Below are 20,864 nucleotides of genomic sequence, written 5' to 3'. Positions count from 1 at the left end.
TGGCAGGCGAGCTCCTAACACTACTTTGATTGTCAGTACAAATAATTAATTACACACTAGGCTAGCCAACAACTCACTAAGTTTCCACTTTTTATTGTTGTGTGAATGAGTCAGATCGGGAATCCTCGGTACCTCTCTTGCCAATGGGATTGCTAGGCTTGCAACATAGGCCCTTCACTTTATCCATCTCAAGGAGAATGTTCTGGTTATTCGGCTCAACCTTTGCTGCCTTGCCAAGGTCCTTATCAGCCTCTTTCTAGTTGGTAGAGTTTGATTTCAACTAAGGTCCTTCTGTAAAGGTCTTTGACATTATTACTAACATCAAACATGATGACTAGCTAGGGAGCAGAGTTCTATATTTTGTTCAAAGTCACGGACCTTTACAACACAAGCTGCAAGATTTAACTCTAGTGCAATAGCAAGCTTCCATAAAATTTTTATTGTTAGATCTTCATTTCTTGGCAGACCAAAACATAGAAATTTTAGCCGTTTATCATATTTAGCTCCAGCACAAACAAACTCTCCATCTTTAAAATAAGCATTACCCTCCAATATCAAGACCTTGGCTTGATTATACATATTTCTGGGGCAATTATTTATAGCAAAATTGATAATATTTTCATCATAATCATCATTCAAGTGAGTAAGCATAAGAGCATGATTAAGAAGTTTACGGCAATCTATACCACCAAAGAGCTGAAGGAAGGCTAAAAAAATCAGAGATCCAAAACCCTTACTTGCGATAAAAGAAGAAAAAAAACAACATGAAAGAACTACATAAACAGTAAGTCGCTGAAAACAAAAGGTTCATGAAATCAACTTCACACCCTAACAAGGGGAGCAGCGGTGGTCGGAGCACCACTAGAATGAAAATGTAACCGCGACACTACAACGAAAAAGAGACCCAAGTACTACCCCGATTCCGGGTCTCTACAAGATATTTGATAAGATTGTTATTGTAGACACCCAAATGTGTCTCCCCAAAAACCAAACCCAATGATGAATATCTTTCATGTCATTGATTATCGAACAAAGCGAAAGTGTGAAAAGTCTTGTGATACGGTTGTTTTTAATAAAAAATACTTCTTTCTGTTTTCGAAAATATTCCTTTTCGTACCCTGTTTATGAAAAAACATCCAACTCAGGTTAGTTTGGTCCATGGTATGGGTCCAATAATAGTGTAGTTGAATGGGGCTTTTAAAGACCTTTCCAACGATATATTATAAGGCCAATTCCGATAAATAATGAGGAAGTTATAGCCAAAATAGTGGGCCCAAACCGGATTTTACCTACGACCCAATGATCATGAGGAGGGTCCAAAGGTTTAATCTCATTCCTAAACTAATTAGGATTTATTAGAAGCTTCTATGAGTTTCTAAAAAATCTTAATTATCCTTTTTGAAAAGATAAGATCAAAGAGTTTGAAATCGAATAAAATTTCTCTTTTTGAGAGTCCTTGTTCTGTACGAAAAGGAATATGTTCAGATATTATTTTCGTGTCTTGTAATCTTTATCCAAATCTTATATGGTTGGATAGATCTTGAAATTATCTTTCCAATGATATGTTATACTTCCTCCGTTCTTTTTTAATTGCACCATGAGGGGTTTCACGCTTGCCAATGCATTACATTAGCGCAGCTATTAATATCTTCAATTATACTTTTGTAAAAATTATAAAAATTTGATATTTGAAAAGAAGATTTCGAGACGAAGTTAACTAGATCTCACATGACTATATTTTCCCTAATGAATAAATCACAAATGATGGTCAAAGAAGATTAAGTGAATAGTTACAAAATTCCTAATGGTGCAATAAAATAATAACGGATGAAATAATATTAATTCCAAGCTATAACAAAAAAGATATGAGAGAAATACGAAACTCTATCCAAAACTGACACTATCCCACTATTTCGGCCATATCTTTTATTCTATAAAAGATTTTAATTTGATTCTAATTGGGTTGGAAAATAGACTTCAAGAGCGTTCCAACGAGCTTTCCAACGACATATTATATGACTTATTTGGACTTCTGTATCAATACATATGATAAAAACAAAATCTACAAAAAACCGACTCCAGGGCGAGACGACAGGATTCACGCGCTGTGTGATTCTTGTCGCACCGCGACAGACCCTATCGCGCACGACAGCTCTGTGACAGAACCAATTTTATTCCGATTTGAATTCTAACTATATTCTATCGTTTTCAAACTATTTTCTCTATAAATAAGGTTGATATTCCTCGTTTTGAAATCATCAACAAGCTTGATCACCAATTCTCTCTATCTTCTCTCTCTTAAGCAATAGCTTATTCTTTCTCCCTCATGCTTTCTAACTAGCCTTTACAAACACCATACCGCATTCATTAGTTCTAGACACACCTAGCCAAATTCGAAGTTGCATTCGCCCTCGACATGAAAGGTTGATAATTTCTAAGGGTTTGGTCTCAAATCCCTATTTCAATTATATAATTTAATTGTTTGATTTAATGTTTTATTGAAGTTTACTAACGTGTGTATTTTGTTATTAGAAAGAGATACGAGGCAACAAAGTAAGTAATTTGATTACTTAATTATTCTTTTGATACAAAAAGCATGTTTAGATTTATTTCATTCCTAGAATCATGTTTAGGATATTTTTTATATTCCTAGTATCATGTTAGGATGCTATTATTGTTTCCTAGTATCATGTTTAGGTTGCTTCTTATTCTTATATCATGTTAGTATCTTGTTAGAGTTAAAGTTTTGATCTTTAATGTTTAGTGACATGCTAGGGTTTGTTATTAATCTTATTAGTATCATGCCTAGGGTCTTGCTATTATTATTAAGCTTTATTATTATTATGATGATGTTGTGACAATATATAATATTTATAATTATGTTGTTTGATATATATTATTGTTATTGCTTGATCACGCCTTTTATGCAGGTTTAAAGGGAATTTGTACTTGAAATTACGCTTAATAAGATAATTAGTAATTTGGTTTATGTTACTATAATTTTAATTCAAGTGATCGCCAATAATAGATTTGTTTGTGCATTAATATTCAACCAACATAGATTAAACAGGTTTAGGGTTAATCTAATGATTGCATGTTATTCAGATTGCGCACATGAATATGAGAAGAATAAAGTAGAGGCCTATTTTTTGGGCGGATTCTTTCTCTTTTAGATTGGATTCTTACCTTCATCCTCGAATATCCAGTCATGGTTCCAGACCACTATAGAGTTAGCAATCTCATGGATCGTGAAGAGGTGTAATCTTCACTCTGTGAACGGTTAACAAGTTCCTTCTAATTCATTGATTTGCGCATTTGTTTACAAGTTTTAATTGATTAGAATTACAAGAATTAGGGTTTAAATTACTATTTCAATTTAGGGTTTATGTGTTCAATAATATTGGGGGGTTTTTGATTTCTAGGGTTTGGGGGGTAAGTTGAGTAATGGGAATCAATAATGCTGGCTTAGAGATAGAATTTTAAACCATTTTAATAACTAAATTGACATTTTAATTTGTAGGATGTCCAATTCTTCATACCATTCAGCTATGCAATTTCATCCAAACAAGTGCAATTGTGGCATTCCACCTAAACTGGAGAATTCGTGGACTAAAAAAAACCCTGGGAGAAGATGAAGCAAAGATGGGGATGGTAGGGCTGCAAATTTCTGAAAAAGGGACGAAGATGATGGTGAATATTTGCTACTTAGCTCAGAAAGGTTGAAGGTCAATTGAAGAGAGTAAAGAAAATGGTGGAGTTATAATGGAGGAAAATTAGAGGAGAAAGAAAAGGTAATTGGGGGAGTAAATTGGGTGGGAAAAGTAATGGTGGACCCCAATAGCGTGTAAATTAGACGGAAAACGTTAATGGGTAGTGCTACCTAAACGTTATCTATCTTGCGGGTAGTTGTAAACAATTAAATAAATTTTGGGTAGTTGTTAATAAATCATCCTATCTTGCGGGTAGTTCTAGACAAATTTTCCTAACACAAACATATGAATTCACAAATGCCTATTATAGCTTGTGGGACCATTATTCGGACATGGATAATAATTTGAAATTGAATCATAATATTTATCATCTAATTAGCAAATGAAGTGTGAAAATTAATAATCTAATGGAGATGATGGAAGGAAACGAAACATTAATCAAAACTCTTTACGACAATTTTTGAATACTTTATAACATTGGACGTCGAATTCTGGTTATATGTCACAACACTGAGAACGTTTATATTCCTAAGTTGGTATTTGAACATTTGTTGAATAACAGTTATTACAATGATGCTTGTATTCTCGGTAGTTATAACAGTTCTTGTCAAGTTATTCTAGGCATAAAAATATACTCAGCTCTTATATATGAGTTATGGTGAAAAATTATTTATTGGCAAAAAAGGTATAGTTTATTTGATCATTTTATATATATTTGACAGATAATTACATGAAAAAAAATTTAAATAACAATAATTTACATAAAATTATTTTATAAAATTATAGGTAAATTGATAAATTAATATACAAAATTTTACTACCGATAAGAATAAAGTAAAGTTTGCTACGGTTTTAATTGCATAGCTTAATTTGTTCGTTTATTTAGTATAATTACTTTGTCAGATAGTGAGTTACAAATATATATAAAAAAATAAAAAAATAAAATAAAATAAAATAAAATAAAAAAGAGTAAGTATAAATTATTGTATAGTTACGTATATTACAAAAATTTTCCTAATTGATAGGAAAATTTGATTCTAATAATCCAACCTTTCGCCGATCTTAATATATTAATCCAACCTTTCAATTATAGCTGATTAATCCCACCTTTACACCCCATTCTATTTTATCAGGCGCAACAGGTCATCCACCTTCTATAATAAGTTGCCAGTCCACGTGTCGTGCCATGATTGGTCTAAAAATATTTTTTTTATTTTTTTAAAAATCTTTTTACTTTTTTTTTCACATTCATTTCCTCTTTCCTGTTTCCCCTCTCATTCCATTCTCCCTACTCTACCCTCTTCCCTGCCCTCAACTTCATGAAAGCCGACACACTCTCAACCACCCCAATCACCTTTACCGCCTGTCCCAAACTACAGTAGCCACCCTACTACCCTTCCCTACTTCCCTTGCCACCCCAATCACCAACCACGACCAAAATCTCCCCCCGCCCCTCTTTATATTTCGGCGAAAATCCAAAACCCCCCACCTAGTTTTCCTTTTCAGTTTCGGTTGGAAGGATTTCAGATTTCAAGGGTTTAAATGGGTGGGGTTTCGGGTTTCAAGGGTTTTGGTGGGTGGGGTTTCGGGTTTCAAGGGTTTTCGGTGGGTGGGATTTCGGGTTTCAAGGGTTTTCGGTGGGTGGGGTTTCGGGTTTCAAGGGTCTTGACCAGTAGGCCGGAAAAGGGAGGTTAGGGGGAAGGGGAGAGAGTGGCCGGAAGTTTTTATTGGGTTTTCGAAGGAAGGTCTGGCCGGAACAGGGGAAAGAGAGGGGACAAGGAAGTTTAGGGGGCAGGAAAGGAACCGGACATAATTAGTTGGGTTGCCGGGCAATTTAGGCTGCCGGAATCCATGGGCGGTGGGTCATTGGTGGTTGCTGAATTTTATTTTTATTTTTTTTAAATTCTTTTTGTTTTGTTAAAAATTGAAAAAAAAAATTTACCTAAAGAACAGGTAACCGATCAAGTTGGCCTAATAGAATAAGATGACCCCTAAAGGTGAGATTAATCAAGAATAATCAAAAGGTAGGATTAATAGAATAAGACCGGCGAAAGGTGGGATTATTAGAATCAAATTTTCCTATGATATTAGTAATCCAGTAACAAGAGTGAATCCAATAATTTAAAAATCTTAGTATTCGACTTATTGAAAATGAAGATGTAATTGAAAAACCGTGCACAATTAAAAAAAATTAAAAAAAGAAAACATTAAATTTTAAAAAAGATTATAATCTATATCTATACTTAATATTTAAAAAAGCAAACCAAAAAAAACATGTGTCATCATTATATTACACTTCCCTACCTTCTTCTTCAACTCAACGTATCACGTGTCGTTTTACATTTTTTATTTTTGATTATACAGTTTTTCTTAACTCTTTCATTAAACACTTCATCTTCATCTCCCCTCTTTAATTCAACCCTTTTAATTACTCTTTTTGATTTTAGTCCCTCCATCTTCTTTCTATTAAGTCTCATTTTATATTAAAGTCCCAAAATTTTTATTTCTTGAATTATGTTTTTATTTACAAATTACACTCATAATTATTTATTGGTATTTTCTCACTCATCTCTCAATTCAATTTTCTATGAACAAGCCGTGCATTGCACGGGGCAGAAGGCTAGTTAGTTTTTAAATCTATTAACTATTACTAAAACAAAAGGTTGATGATGTCATTAATTTTTTAAAGTGCTTATGTGTCAAACTCTCATTAAAAATTTTTCCCTCCAAATTTTACATATGATGTCATCTCTTTTTTTTTTTTTTTTTCTTCTTCTTTTCCTTTTCTAGCTAGAAACTATATATGACCAATTAAGTGTGAAACTTGAGAGTGAGGGATAGCTCAAGTGGTTAGAGCTCCCCTCCCGGTTCCAAGAGATCTTGGGATCGATTCTCATCATCCGCCCTTGTGGCTCACTAAACACCAAAAAAAAAATTAAGTGTGAAACTTGAATTTGACATCAATATTACTGTATTGTCTGTATATACTCCACACTACTTTTGGATATTCATAATACAACAATATTAAATAGACATAGAAATAGGTAGCTAATTATACACATTTTTTTTGAACAAATTAATACACATTTTAAATTTTTTTTTTAAAAATAGTAAATACATATTTATTTAGTTTTCACTGTACTTTAAACGTATAAGCTTAATGAATTATACAACAACATTAATATATTTAATCTAACCATCATTTTAGTATATTTTTAATAACATAGTAAATATTACTACGTATTACATTATGGTGCAACATTATACAATAACCAATTGTTGTACATGTATTTTTTTAATATTTATATAACAATTTTTTAAAAAAAAATAAATAACGAGCCAAATCATATATTATCAACAACAAAAGATAAAAAAAATTATCGAAAAATTACTAATGAACCACCGTACAACGCGTGGGTACATACTAATCTAGTTGCATAACTATTTGACAAAAGTGGACGCCGAGGTTTCTCTCGGTGAGAAACTAAAAGGCTTAAATGTCAAAAAGGACCCTGCTTTATAGAACGATATGATACTTTTACCATGATAAATGTAACAAGAAACTTGGATTTTCTCTAAAATCTATCTGTTTTTCCTTTAAATCCCCATTTTAATTAATTTATGTACATTTTACCCTTCCTTTTCCGGCACTATAACTTTAGTATTTTTATGGAATTATGTTATTATCTTTATAAAATCAATTACATTTCAAATTTGAGAATAAGAAAATTATTTATTTTACAATTATGTAATTACCCATGTGTAATATTTTATTAAAGATTAGGGAAATGGTTTTTTATTTACCTCTCAAATAATAACACACAACCCCCCACCCCCCACCCCCCCCCCCCCCCTTTGCTTGAGATCAATGTAAGGTTATGTGTTGTAGGGCTGCAAACGATTCGAGCCGAGTTTTAGTCTGTTTGAGCTAAGCTTGATAAGAACTATTCATGTTCGAACTACCTCGAGCTTGAACGAGCTTTTAAAAATCTTGTTCGAGCTGGGCTTGTTAACTATTTGGCTTGTTCGAGCTTTGTTCACGAACATACTCTTTTACATTTCGAGTTTAAGTTTGAGCTTGAACAGGTCGGGCTTGATGAAATAAACGAGCCTTAATTTATCATTCAAAAAATGGTTTCTTTCAAATTTTAACACATCCATTTAATTTAATATAAGATGTTTCAATTCTTTCTATAGGAAAAGGTTATGACGGAGTTTTCATGCTTTTACATGATGAAATAATTAGTACTTTTTACAAATATGTATTAATAAAAGATATATAAATTTTACGAATTTTAATTGGGCGTGAAAAAATATAAATTGACTTAAATGAGCTGTTCATGAACATTACCGAGTCGAACATGATGATGTTCGAGCTTTGTTCATTTATTTGATGAACTTAAGATTTTTGTTCAAGCTTGTTTGTTAGCTTAACAAACGAGTTTTTACCAAGCTTTGACCGAGCTTGTTCGAGAATAGTTCACGAACGTATTGGCTCATTTACACCCCTATGTGCTACTTAGTCACTCACTCTGTATTTTATTACTTGTATATCTCATACTATTCTAATAGTCTTTATCCGAAATTCTTATATATAATTTATAATTTACTTCAATTTTAAAAAAATATGTGAATGGAAAAACAATACATTATTGTGGTTGAATTTTATCCTCAATACATTTAAATAATAATTTTATTATTTTATCCTAATAGCTAAATATTTATGTTAAATTGATAGTATTGAATAAATAACCATAAGTAGGCAATAGTATTATATATATACTCCTGGAGTACAATGGATCATGGTACTCCTTACACAATATATGTGAGTTATTTTGCACACACTTTATGTTATTTTGTTTAAATGTTGTGTTATTTTGTTACAACAATATGTTATTTATTAATTCAGCCTCAACTCATGCTATTTTTAATTTACATTAAATAACATATACTTATTTAAAAACAACATATATATATATATATATATATATATATATATATATATATATATATATATATTGAAATAATAATAAATTCACATCAAAATAACATTAGCATTGTTGAGTTTTAAAGCGTCGTGAAGAGAATCAAACACTTTAGAAGATACTAAATTTCTGGACATAAACACATTTAAACCTTTAAATTACCTTCAAATCAATTGATTTCTAAGAAACCCATAAAATTAGAAGAAGAAAAGAGGAGAGAGAAAGTGTGTTTGAGTTAGAGTTGGAGTAGTGAGAGGAAGAGAGAGTGAGAGTGAGAGTGAGAGTGATTCCTCAAAAACCCAGAAATTTGAAAGAAGAAAGGAGAGAGAAAGTGTATGATTTTGTTGGAGTAGCTGAGAGGAAGATAGAGTGAGTGCGGGAGGAAGATGAATAAGAAAAAGGGAAAATAACATGTATTTAAAAATAACATATACATAATTTGAAGTAACAAAGAGTTAACATCAAAATAATATGAATTTTATAAAACTTAGAGTACCGTGTACATGGTACTCCAGGAGTATGATAGAAATTGCGATAAACAGCAAGAAACGTAACTTAATACTTCGTACTTCATATGAAATAAACGCATCTTAGGCACATACTCCCTCCGTCCCCAAATGATAGTCCCTTATGGCCTATTTTTAGTCCCAAATTAATAGTCCCATTTGCTTTTTTCAAGTACCATTAATATCAATTTTTTATCAAAATTTCCTCCAATTACAACAATATTTGTGCAAATTTAATTTTCACATGTAAATTTTGTTTTTCAATGTACTTTTATTACTTTCTCACTCTACTATTTTACATACCCGATGTAAATTTATCTTTTCGGTGTAATGTTACTACTCCCTCCGTCTCTAAATTACATTCCTCTTTGGAAATTTACACGGGAATTAAGGAGAGAAGAATAAGACAAATAACAATAATTAGATAATGCAATGGGAAGTACAGAGATAGAATAATTATTACTCATGACATGTCATCAATCCTTTGCAAAAAAAAGGACCAATCACATGCTCCTAATTCAAAATTTTTAACCAATCATATTCATTGTAATTTGGCACAAGGATTATGAGTGAGATTAGGTAAGGATGAATGAGAAAACATTAAATATAAAACAAAAAAAGAGAACTGATTTACTAAAAAATAACTTACCAAAGATAGAAAGGAGGAATGTAATTTTGGAATACCAAAAATAGAAAGGAGGAATGTAATTTAGGGATGGAGGGAGTACTTTTATTTAAGTTTCTTAATTCCCGTAATTTTTGCCCATAAGGGACTATCATTTGGGGACGGAGGGATTATATTTTTGTTTTTATTCAACAATGCATGTCTTAGGTCTTAGTACATACAAGTAAATAAGTACGCGTAGAAGAGAAGAGTATGGTTATCAACAGGAACTACAAAAGATATTGCAGAACAAATTCTAAGACAAGACAATTTTGAGCATAAAGCATTAAGTATTAAAATTGCATATTGCTAATTTGGGATTCAATATAATCAATAGACAAATGTTTGTTTAAAATTAAATTTACAAGTCATATATATTCTGTAGTGAAACTTCTATGAACATACAGGAAACTTCTATGAGCATACCAACTTCCAAAAGAATTATGTAACAATAATCACTATTTTAAGCTATCAAAACAGGGCATTTCTTCCTTGGTCTCCAAGAACATTCCATTCATCTTACCTCTGAGCAATTACTCGGACCAACAGGTTCTCTTAAGCAATAAGATATAGCATTAACGGCAGCTTCAATCGATGCATCTTCTCCCTACAACAAATATAAAATCAAGGAGTCATGCAGATTCAGTTGGGTAAGGAGTAACAGACCAATCGAGGAATGAACCCCTAATAGATACCTAACTAGCTATGTAATTAGGCATTTTCAAAACGACATGATTAAGTAATTTCCACGCGCTACATTACACAACCAAAACTACTTGTCACTGAACTTGAAATGTAAAAATGATGGCAAACAAAAGGTATTGCTTTGAGATTGAAGGGATTTTCACCTGTTCTTTCCAGTAGAATATATTTCCATATTTCCCAGCTAAACGACTCCAGAAACTACGCGGTATGTCAAGATCAACTTGAGCTCCCACATTGAAATTTAATATATTCCCTATCAATCAGTTGCATTCTAATCATATAATGTACCAGCACAAGATTTATTCAAGAGGAGTTCCAAAAACAGTATTTTTACCAAAAGTAGGATCAGCAACAAAGACAATTGTTCTATCATCCACTTGCCAAAAATCCTTGATAGCCAACCCTGTGTGAAGACCATGGTTATAATCTTTTAAAAAGTTATATGCCAAAAAATTTTGGAAATCAGAATTTGTAGACTTCTAAGCAAAATTATAATTTGGAAGGGGGGAAAAAGCAAGGAAAGAAAGCTGTGATTACCAGGGGTATCTGGGTAATTCTGCGCTAAGATTCTCAACTTGAATCCTGTATCTTTCTCAAGGTCAGCAATCTCCTCTGCAAGCCTCTTTTCCTGGAAAATTGTCACTGCAGTATGAATATTCTCTTAAAGAGAATACTTATTGTTTTGCCAATAATATATGTTGTACGACTGTACGCTCTGTATAATTAATCTACAACATATACAATCAAAATGCTATAGATAGTTTATCCTCTTTTGCAGTAATTAATGAGGGTATCCAATCCATTTACATTAACCAATAACCAATGTTACATTTCTATGCTTGAGGTCAGATAAAACGATACTAGACTTCCCTATCTTAACACTTGCTAATGAAGTCCTGAGTTAAACAGTTGAAGTAGATCTCCAGCATTTCAGCATTTGTTTGGGCCAAAAGAATCCTAATGTGATTTACTTTTAATAACTGTTTTTTATGATAAGATTTGACTATAGAACCCCCTAGTAGCCCCCATGTCAGCAGCAATATAGAATACTTCACAAAAGTATTCGGCAGCAATATAGAATACTTCACAATAGTATTAACTTCGCTGAATGTATTTCTTTAGTTATAATAGTGCCTAAATTGCCATGGATATAATCAATAGAACTCAGGCTTTGCATATAAAAATGAACAAACTCTTTGAGTGTTCTTAAGTTGAATTATGTAATTTAGATGAAACACTACAAGTCTACAAGTGTGGTGGGGGGATTGTAGACGGGAAATTATAGCACTGTTAATGCAATAAAAAAAGCTATAAGGAATATGAAGTGCAAGAGAGATTTTTAGGTAGAAACTTCTTTTGCCAACAAAGAAGAACCACCACGAACCACTCAGGATTTAAACTCTACTATTTTTCATGGTATTTAAGATACGTCTCAAAACATAAATATCTTAAATTCTATACACACAAAATTTATAAAAACTTGATAATGAGTTGAAATTCTTATCAGTAGACATCGTAACAAATCTAACACGATCGCACATTACTACATTATATCTTATAGATTAGTGAGGATTTACGATCAAAGTTTTTAAATTTTGAGCCTAAAAAATACAACGGGGCAAACCATAAAGACAAATGAAGTATAAGGAACACAAGCCCCTACCCTTAAACCCTTGCTTAACTCATCCCAAATACACACTTGATAGTTGGTTAAACTCGTATAAATAGAAATTCATGAATATTTAGGAGCTTGGAAGTTGTGTTAATTGTTTAAGTTGTGGAATACAAATATATTTCTTTGTGATACGCTTTAATTAGATAATTACGGAATGTACGCAAGTCAGACAATCAGACAATTTGTTTGTTTGAGGTTTGATGGATTCTATGAATATAGAGAAGCAATAAACTCACAGCCCAATTCTCACTCCTCCACAACAATCATGTTCCCGTACTTTTAGGACATGATCCAACGTCATGAGGGAAACGTGCTAACTTGGTCACAACTAATTTCCTAAAACTTAGCTAATAAATAGATCAAATTAAGAACGTAATAAAAAGGAAATTTGAAAAGAAAATAAAAGAAGACATTTTGTTGACAACCACACTAGCTGACATGCAACGAGAAATCCAAAAACTTCAAACATCTTGCACATTATGAAGATGCCATTGATCAATCTTATCAACAAGAAGACGAACAATTGGATGGTGGAGATGATGATTGCAATCCATTACATCAATCCGATGGTGAAACTTAAGTGGATAAACATTGAATTGCCGGCGAACACATCGTCCTGGACACTAAGAAAAGGATTTTAGAGTCATAGTTGAATTTTATGAATGTAAAGGAGGTACTCATCTTGATGAGTTCATCGAATGGCTCCACGTCGTTAAATGTTTGAAGACTTGTCACTAAAGTGTGACAATGCCGAGTCAAAAGAACAAGCCATTGCAAGATTCTTGACAAGCTTGTATTAAAAAATCTCTAAACTTGTACAACTTTAACTATATTGGTCATTCAACGACGTTACCAAACATAAAAGTTTAAAGCCAACGTTTGAAGGAGAAGATGGATTTTAAGTTTTCCCTAAGGAAACTTCATCACAACGAAAACTATTGAAAATTCCAACGCCAAAATGAAAACGATTTAAAATAATACTTAAGACCAACTTTTGGAAAAGCAGTGAAGTATTTAACTGATTTCGTGGTGGTGTTATAGTTGACCTGAAGTATCCTTAGGGACAACTTTGAATCCTGTCTTCTCCAGCAATTATTGGCTTTTAGCTTTTAAACAAGCTTGGTGACATTGTTAAATAACCAAAATTGTTTGAGTCATACAGCTTTAGAGATTTTTTTAATCCTTCAAGATTCTTTCCAACGATTTGTTCTTTCACCTCAGCATTGTCACAACATTGACAAGTCTTCATATTCAGCGATATATTTAGAAACATATCTTGGCAATAGTGACTAGGGAAAATAAAAATTTTATACTTGAGTTCACGCTTCATTGTATCCAATGTACAAATTATAATACAGCCTTCTTGTTCCACATTGTCTAACTTAGATTTTCCCACCAACTAGATTCAGGCATCTTGAACTTTATGGCAACTAACATGACATTGTGATCATGTAGGATATCCTTAAAATCAAAGACACGTTCATCGGTTTGGAGTCATTCGATGAACTTATCTAAATGAGAACCTCCTTTAAAATCAGGAATTTAAACTTTAATTCCAAATTCCTTTTCAAGGTGTTGAGGATGATGGATTCGACAAGAATTCAATGTTTTTCCACTTAATTATCCCCATCGATTTGCTCGAATGGAATGAAATCATCATCTGCACCATCCGATTGTTCGTCATCTTGTTAAAGGGATAAATAAGTGGTAAATTTATAACATGTAAGACGTTTGAAGTTTTGGATTTCTCTTGTTTGTGAGCGTGTCATAAAAAGGGCATAGTTAATGATGCTCTCCACAGAAAATAAGCAAAAACTCTAGCTACACTCTCTATACACATGTTATTCACCTTTTCTTTTTGCCATTTTTTTTTTACTTAATATAAAGCTAATGCCTTATTCGGCAAAACTAGCAATGGCGGGGTAGGTTTTAGCAATCAAGTAGCGGCCAGCATATCAGAATAACGATGGCAGAATAACGATGGCCCTGTTTGGTGGTAGCGGTTAGCATTTTGACCGGTCAAAACACTACTAGAAAAAATTTGAGAATGTTTGGCAAGGTAGCGATTCTAGTAGCGGTTGGCGATAGAGGTAGCGTTTAGATAGCTTTTCACAAACGTTAAAAATAACAGCATTTAGAAGTAGCGGATAGCGTTTGGCAAAATTTTTATTACTTTTAAAACTATATTTTTATGAATTTTGATATATTTTAGTATTGCAACCGCTACTTTTGCCAAACACTCGTACTATTACTTTGACAGCTAACCTATACCCACTACTAATTGACCGCTACTCGCTACCTTAACAGCTACCAACTATCCGACCACTAAACGCTTCCCGCTACCGCTACTTTTGCCAAACAGGATCGATATCTATTGATTAGTAGTAGGGAGGGATTAGCGATCAAGTAACGGTTGATACTATGAGTGTTTGGCAAAATTAGTGATTAGAATATCAATTTTTCAAAAAAAAAAAAAAAAATGACAAATGTTACCCAATACCTTTAAAACGCTGATATTTTTAACATTTGATAAAAGATACTCAAGACTTCAAGAGATATCTCTAATTCTCTACCAGTTACCGCTACTTAAATCACTACCTTATAAAACTCTCTTATTTTTTTTTCCTAATAATGAGTTAAAAGACTATCCACTACCACAACCGCCAAAAAGGGCCTAAGTTAAAACAATATTTCTCTTATAAGGGATCATGGTGTTATGGGCGTGAAAACTAGAGTCTCCAATAAAGTTTAAAAAAAAAAATTGTGTAAGTTTTGAGAAACAAAATGAGGTGTAAGAGAATTACCTAGGAAGAGTAAGATTCATGTAAACAGGTTGTAAGATTATTGGGTCCTTAGCAATTTGGGGTGGGACGAAGTAAAGGTGAAGGCGCGATGGAGTAGGGGTTATGGCGGAGGTAATCTTTTCTTTCGGTGGGGAATAAAAAAGCGAGGAGAAAGTGGCAGGAAAACGGTGAGGTGGTATAGTGGCCGACAGTATGTGGGTGACTAAACCGAGTTCTACAAAGATGAGTATTGAAGTGGCGTCATCGGTCTTGTCAACATGAGAACTTCAATGGAGGGTGGCCAAAAAGTAAAAGAAGGCTTTCGGTACCAATTTGACACCGTATGGGCTAGAGCTAGAAGTAGGATAACAATAGTCAATCACCACACTATGACGATACAACTCTTTTAATTTATGGACAAAGATCACCATTAGGAAGTAGCAGAGCAAAACCTTGGATACTGTAACACCACCAATGGGTAGCCTTAGAACAATAAGTGTTTGCTTACTTTTCAGATGCAGAGCTTGAGTTTTACTAATTCCATCCAGGCTATTTGTATCCTTAATTTAGGTATAATAACAACTAAAGACATAAATGCAGAAGAGTTAATAACTTAATACTATTGTGAACTTGTGAAGTTCTCTATATTTCCAACATGGTGTTACGTAGTGTCACATTAAGTTTTTTTTTTTTTTTTTTTTTTGAACAATAGTGTTACATAATTAAGTTTTCTATATTTCCATGGTGTTATTGTATCCATCATTTCTCTCTACTACATCCTAGTGGTGTTTCTATATCTAGGAGTTAATAAAGTTGTATCGCTAGAGTAACCAACCGGCATGGTGATATGGCTAATTGTATCCTGCCCCTAACCAGTGAGTGACAATAAAGAAATCAAGGAGGCATAGATTAGAAACTTCAAGAGACAATGTCCCACTTAAGTAAGTTAAAGTATGTCTTTCCAGTTTCCACCAAACATAGTGTTCTGGATATCGTCTATATAGGTTTGTAACCGAAAGTCATCTGCTCTAATCACAAAGAACTCTGACAAGGTAATTGAAGGACACCTTTTAGACCAAAAGCATATGATAAATCTGATGCGAGTATCTAATCGATATAGAAAATATTCCATAGAGGAGCAGCTCAATATGTCAATAGGTAAATCCTAGGAAGTTGCATAATATAGCTTAATAAGAATGGGAAAATAACAGACCTGCCCAGCAGAAAGGAAGCCAGCCACATCAATAACAGCAGTGTATTCTTTAGGGAGCATTTCAGGTTTATTAACACCTGTTTTGGCTTCAGCATACTGAACTCCTACAATAAGTAATACATAATCCAATTTCAGGTGCTTAGGCAAAGAAAGGTATCCAGCAAATTGCATAACTGATTACCATAGAAGAGTTTTCGTAAAACATATACAGTGTCCAACATAGAGATCCAGAAACTATCAAGGTAGATGCATCAAGATCATGAACTTCTTACTAAACATAACACTAAGAAAATGCTTCTTATGGTTATGTACAAATTAATAATAATAATAATAATAATCATAATAATTTGAAGTCAATGCTTCATCCCGGACAAGGAACCTTTTTTTTATCTACGAAGTTGTTGAAGTAAATAATAACTTACATGTGTATATTAATTTCATCAGATAAAAGGAAGTCAATAAATAAATGAAAGCTTTCCCACAGACCATAAGGAGAAAAGGAGAGCCCTACAAAAGCAATATTTATGGAAGAATAGAAAGGAGAAACTTATATATTAGTGCTATTCTGTGAAACAACTGCGACAAGAAAGCTAAGAAACCTGGTACTTCGTTACAGCCTTTTATTAGAGTAATTTCAAATTAATCTCAGCAAATCTAGCCTCATTTAAGGGTTAATGAATAAAGTATTCACCATGTATATTATGCTCATTAAGATTGCCTTTTTTTTTGTAATTAAGAACTGTACATGATATATGCAGAAGCAGCTTATGATGCATTAGAATATGATAAGATCCCTTTACAATTTTACATGCCTGTCCAGAGTTTGGTCGGTCTGTTAAAAAACTGTTAGGGTTACTGGCCATTCCAGTCCTTATTTAGCTTTTCAGTTTCCACCTTCTAAAATCCAATGCAATGCCAATGAAATATATATGCTCCTGGTTATATGGAGCCTGGTCACTATATATATATGCTCCTGGTTATATGCAACAAATGCCTACTATCTTCTTCTTCCCTTTTCTGCAGAGGATGTTTTATACACATAACTATGTGTTCATCATGTCCTATGATTTAAGTGGTTACTTTGAAAATTACCTGACTATCTTTTCTAATGAAACAAGGTTAACTTTAATAAAGAAGGCAAAAATAACTTTTGAAGGAAAATTCCAGTATGCATTCTCAAGGTAGCCACTAATTAACTGCTAAGGTTAAGTTTTGGTAACAGAAAGTTGCTAGGACCTGGTGAGATGAACAAACTATTTGAAAATTTTACAGTTTTCATTTGAAATATGACTACCATAAGGTTTTCATGTTATATAGTTCATAATTAATATATTTTTTCCAGGTAATTAATTATTTTACTTTACTTGAGGTATAAAATAGTTTTATCACCTTTTTTTTATTTATCGATTTTTTAGTTTCATTTATGTAATTTTTATTCTTATTTTTAGTTTCTAGAAAAAAACTTATTTTATGTTGGAATGAAAATTTTAAAAATATATTTACATTGTAGATATAATAAGACTAATTGTGACCATTTTATAAGATGAAAAAATAAACCAATCATATTATATATCACTAAAATAATGTGGTAGTCATTTTTCAAACTGTTATAGTATATTCTTGTCATAAAGTTATGAATCCATAGAGTTCCCTAAGAAGAAATGAGCTTACAATGGTATATATGTGATAACTTTGAACAAAATAAACCCCTTGCTCACTCAAGCTTCAGCCTCAAGATATGCACCATTTTTTCTAGAGCCGTAAAGAAGGCTTTTACTCAACAACCCATTTGATAGGTAATAACAAGTAACAAACGATGGTAATGATTGTGACTAAATTCTTATGTCAATGACCATATTAATGCACATCTATTTCCGATTATGCCCCCACAGCCTCAAATATGTGCTTTTCTTCATAGACTACCATTACTATCATAAGCAGTATCACTCCTAGTCCTAGAGCTTGCATTGAAAATCAAGGAAGTGAAACACAGAGTCAAATGTTGAGAAGCATTATCATAGAGATTGCCATGACTCATGAGACATCTCTAGCAATTTTACTCATTAATAATTTATTTTCGTTAAATATCATCAACCAACAAATGAGTTATAGAGGTAATTAGAGCACAAAAAGACTTTTACGAATTTGGCATGCCAAATCGGAGTACAAAACCATTTACCTATTGTAATTCTATGTTGCATAACTCACAACAACATATTTCAATATTTCAATAATACAAACCATACCCAAAATCTATGTCACTCGCACTTGATCACACATGTTGGATAACAACGGTCCACCACAGGGGGGGTACCTGAGTGTCCAAGCCTGAGTATGTGAAAAAATTTGTTGGATATCATAGAGTTCGAGTAACATAGCTCATACGAGGCCTTGTTTATTCACCGGTATTTCCACTTATTCGAAATAATAATAAGTTCAAATAAAGGTTAATAAGTACAATTCACATAAGTTCAAGCAAAATTCAGACGAGTGCAGATAAGTTACCTAATTTCAATTTACAACTAAATAACAATGCAAAATAATACATACCAGAAAAATAAATAATTAAATAAATAAAATATCATTTCCATTTCATTCCTAATTAAGTTCAAGCTGATATTCCTATCTACTGAATCATCAATCAAAACAAAATGTACCCACTAAACATACACCATAATATACATTACAGAAAAGTTGAAGAACAACTAAAACAATGAAAATTAGAGGAGATTCAGAAATTACCATTAAAAGAGAGTGCAAGAGCAAGAGAGCTAGAAAGAGCAAGTTTCAGAGATTTGGACCCAACTTCAGATACCCAATTCTTGAATTGGATCAATTTTACTTTTGGGATTGCAGGAGTTGTCATTTGAACAGTAATTTTAGCCGGTCTTCCGCCATTAATAGCCCAGGGAAGAGGACGGACCGCCATTGTTTTACCTTGAAGAAGTGGGATAAGACACAATTCCAGAATTCTGTTTTTAGTTATTTATTTATTTTTTTTATTTGGGCCTGATAGCCCATTTATTGTAACGCACTAACGTCTAACGCAGTAACGCCTCTAATTTACGGAGTATTTACTTTTTGCCTTTTGGATGTCACACAATTCACGACTCATCTCGGTGGATCGAGGGTCAGAAATAGTCGGCACGAGCCCATGGGTGGCACGGCCCGGCACGAGCAACGGCCATATTTCCCAACAGCTCTAATTTAACGGCTAAATTTTGCTTTCTACCGACTAATTTTTACATTTAACGGCTACTTTCTTTAATTCTCTATAAATACATCATCTCATCATCCTTTTCTTTTCACAATTCATTTATTCTCAATTCTCTTAATCTCTTATAACCTTTAATTCTCTCAAATCTGAATTATTGAAATTCTTAAAAAAAATAAATAAAATAAAATGAAGTTCATGAGTTTTTTTAGTGGAAAGCAATCGAAGCTTGGTTGTAAGATCTAACTCATCTTTATTTTCATTTATTATTGTTATTATTTTATTGTTATTATTATTTTTATTATCATTATTATTATCATTATTATCATTATCATTATCATTATTATTATTATTGTTATTATCATTCTTATTATTTTTTTTATTATTATATTATATTGTTATTATTACTTGTATTATTATTATTATTGCTATTATTATTGTTATTAATTATTAATTTTTTTATTTTAATTAATTGTGGTATTTTTTATCATGGCATCAAACCCAAACCTCTCCTCCTCCTCCTCCTCCTCCTCTAGCAAACCCCAAATTTCTCAATGTCATCCACATGGCTTCACTTACAATTATGAGAGGGATAGGGATGAACTTGGGAGAATGTTACTACATACTGAACAACCTTTTCTTTTTGCCGAAAATGATTCGTTTAACAATTACATTAATAGAGCACTACAACCCCAACACAAAAAAATCTCTAGAAAAACTGTTAGTTCAACTGCTATGAAAACTTTCTTAGAGTACAAAATGAGGTTAGTTGAAGAATTAAGTAATCTTACTTGTAGAGTTTCTTTGACTGCAGATGCATGGCAAAGTAGTTATGGATGTTACTATTTGTGTGTGACATGTCATTGGGTGGATAATAATTGGTTATTACAAAAACGCATTATCCATTTTAAAATGCTAGAATACCCACACACCGGTCATAATATTTCTCATCATTTAATACAGGCTATTAATGCATATAATCTTAGGCCCAAAATCATGTCTATAACATTTGATAATGTAACATCCATAATATTTAATGCAAATTTAGTTAAACAACAATTGACCGACGTCATATTAGATGGAGATGTACTTCATATTAGATGCATTTGTCATGTTCTTAATTTGTGTGTGAAGGATGGAACTAATGCAATTGGTCCATTTTATCACAAAATTAGAAATGCTATTCTTTCTATTAACAGTTCTAACTTGAGATTTCAGGAATGGAAAACTTTTCTTAAGCAACAAAAAATAAAGGGTATCAAAATCCAAACGGATTGTCCAACAAGGTGGAATACCACCTACGAAATGTTGAGTAACGCAATCGAGTACAAGGTTCCACTAACAGTTTTTTTTAATCAAAAGTTTCCACAATTTGCTTTACTAGAAGAAGATTGGTCTAATTGTGAAAA

At 32.5% G+C, this 20,864-nt stretch overlaps 1 protein-coding gene across 1 annotated transcript; it reads right to left on the bottom strand.

Annotated features, from left to right (window-relative positions):
* Positions 1-10,192: 10,192 nt before the first annotated feature.
* LOC145617392 (thylakoid lumenal 15.0 kDa protein 2, chloroplastic-like) lies at positions 10,193-19,246 on the bottom strand. The gene is made up of 6 exons (XM_081672089.1): positions 18,984-19,246; positions 16,242-16,345; positions 11,108-11,198; positions 10,905-10,973; positions 10,714-10,823; positions 10,193-10,472 (listed from the first exon to the last, which is right to left on the bottom strand). The coding sequence occupies exons 1-6, from the start codon at positions 19,168-19,170 to the stop codon at positions 10,380-10,382; spliced, it is 654 nt and encodes a 217-aa protein (XP_081528215.1). The 5' UTR covers positions 19,171-19,246; the 3' UTR covers positions 10,193-10,379.
* Positions 19,247-20,864: the final 1,618 nt, after the last annotated feature.

This window comes from Chenopodium album, chromosome 26 (assembly GCF_948465745.1).
Source record: "Chenopodium album chromosome 26, dcCheAlbu1.1, whole genome shotgun sequence".
Classification (NCBI taxonomy): Eukaryota; Viridiplantae; Streptophyta; class Magnoliopsida; order Caryophyllales; family Amaranthaceae; genus Chenopodium; species Chenopodium album.
The sequence above is the reverse complement of the archived record's forward strand: the minus strand, read 5'-3'. Positions and strand labels throughout refer to the sequence as shown.

Excerpts from the sequence above, each read along its gene's own strand:
- LOC145617392 (XM_081672089.1), bottom strand. The coding sequence starts at position 19,170 with ATGGCGGTCCGTCCTCTTCCCTGGGCTATTAATGGCGGAAGACCGGCT. Across the intron at positions 16,346-18,983 it reads TCTTGCACTCTCTTTTAATG|GAGTTCAGTATGCTGAAGCC; the intron begins GTAATTTCTGAA and ends TACTTATTGTAG. Across the intron at positions 11,199-16,241 it reads GCTTCCTTTCTGCTGGGCAG|GAAAAGAGGCTTGCAGAGGA; the intron begins GTCTGTTATTTT and ends ACAATTTTCCAG.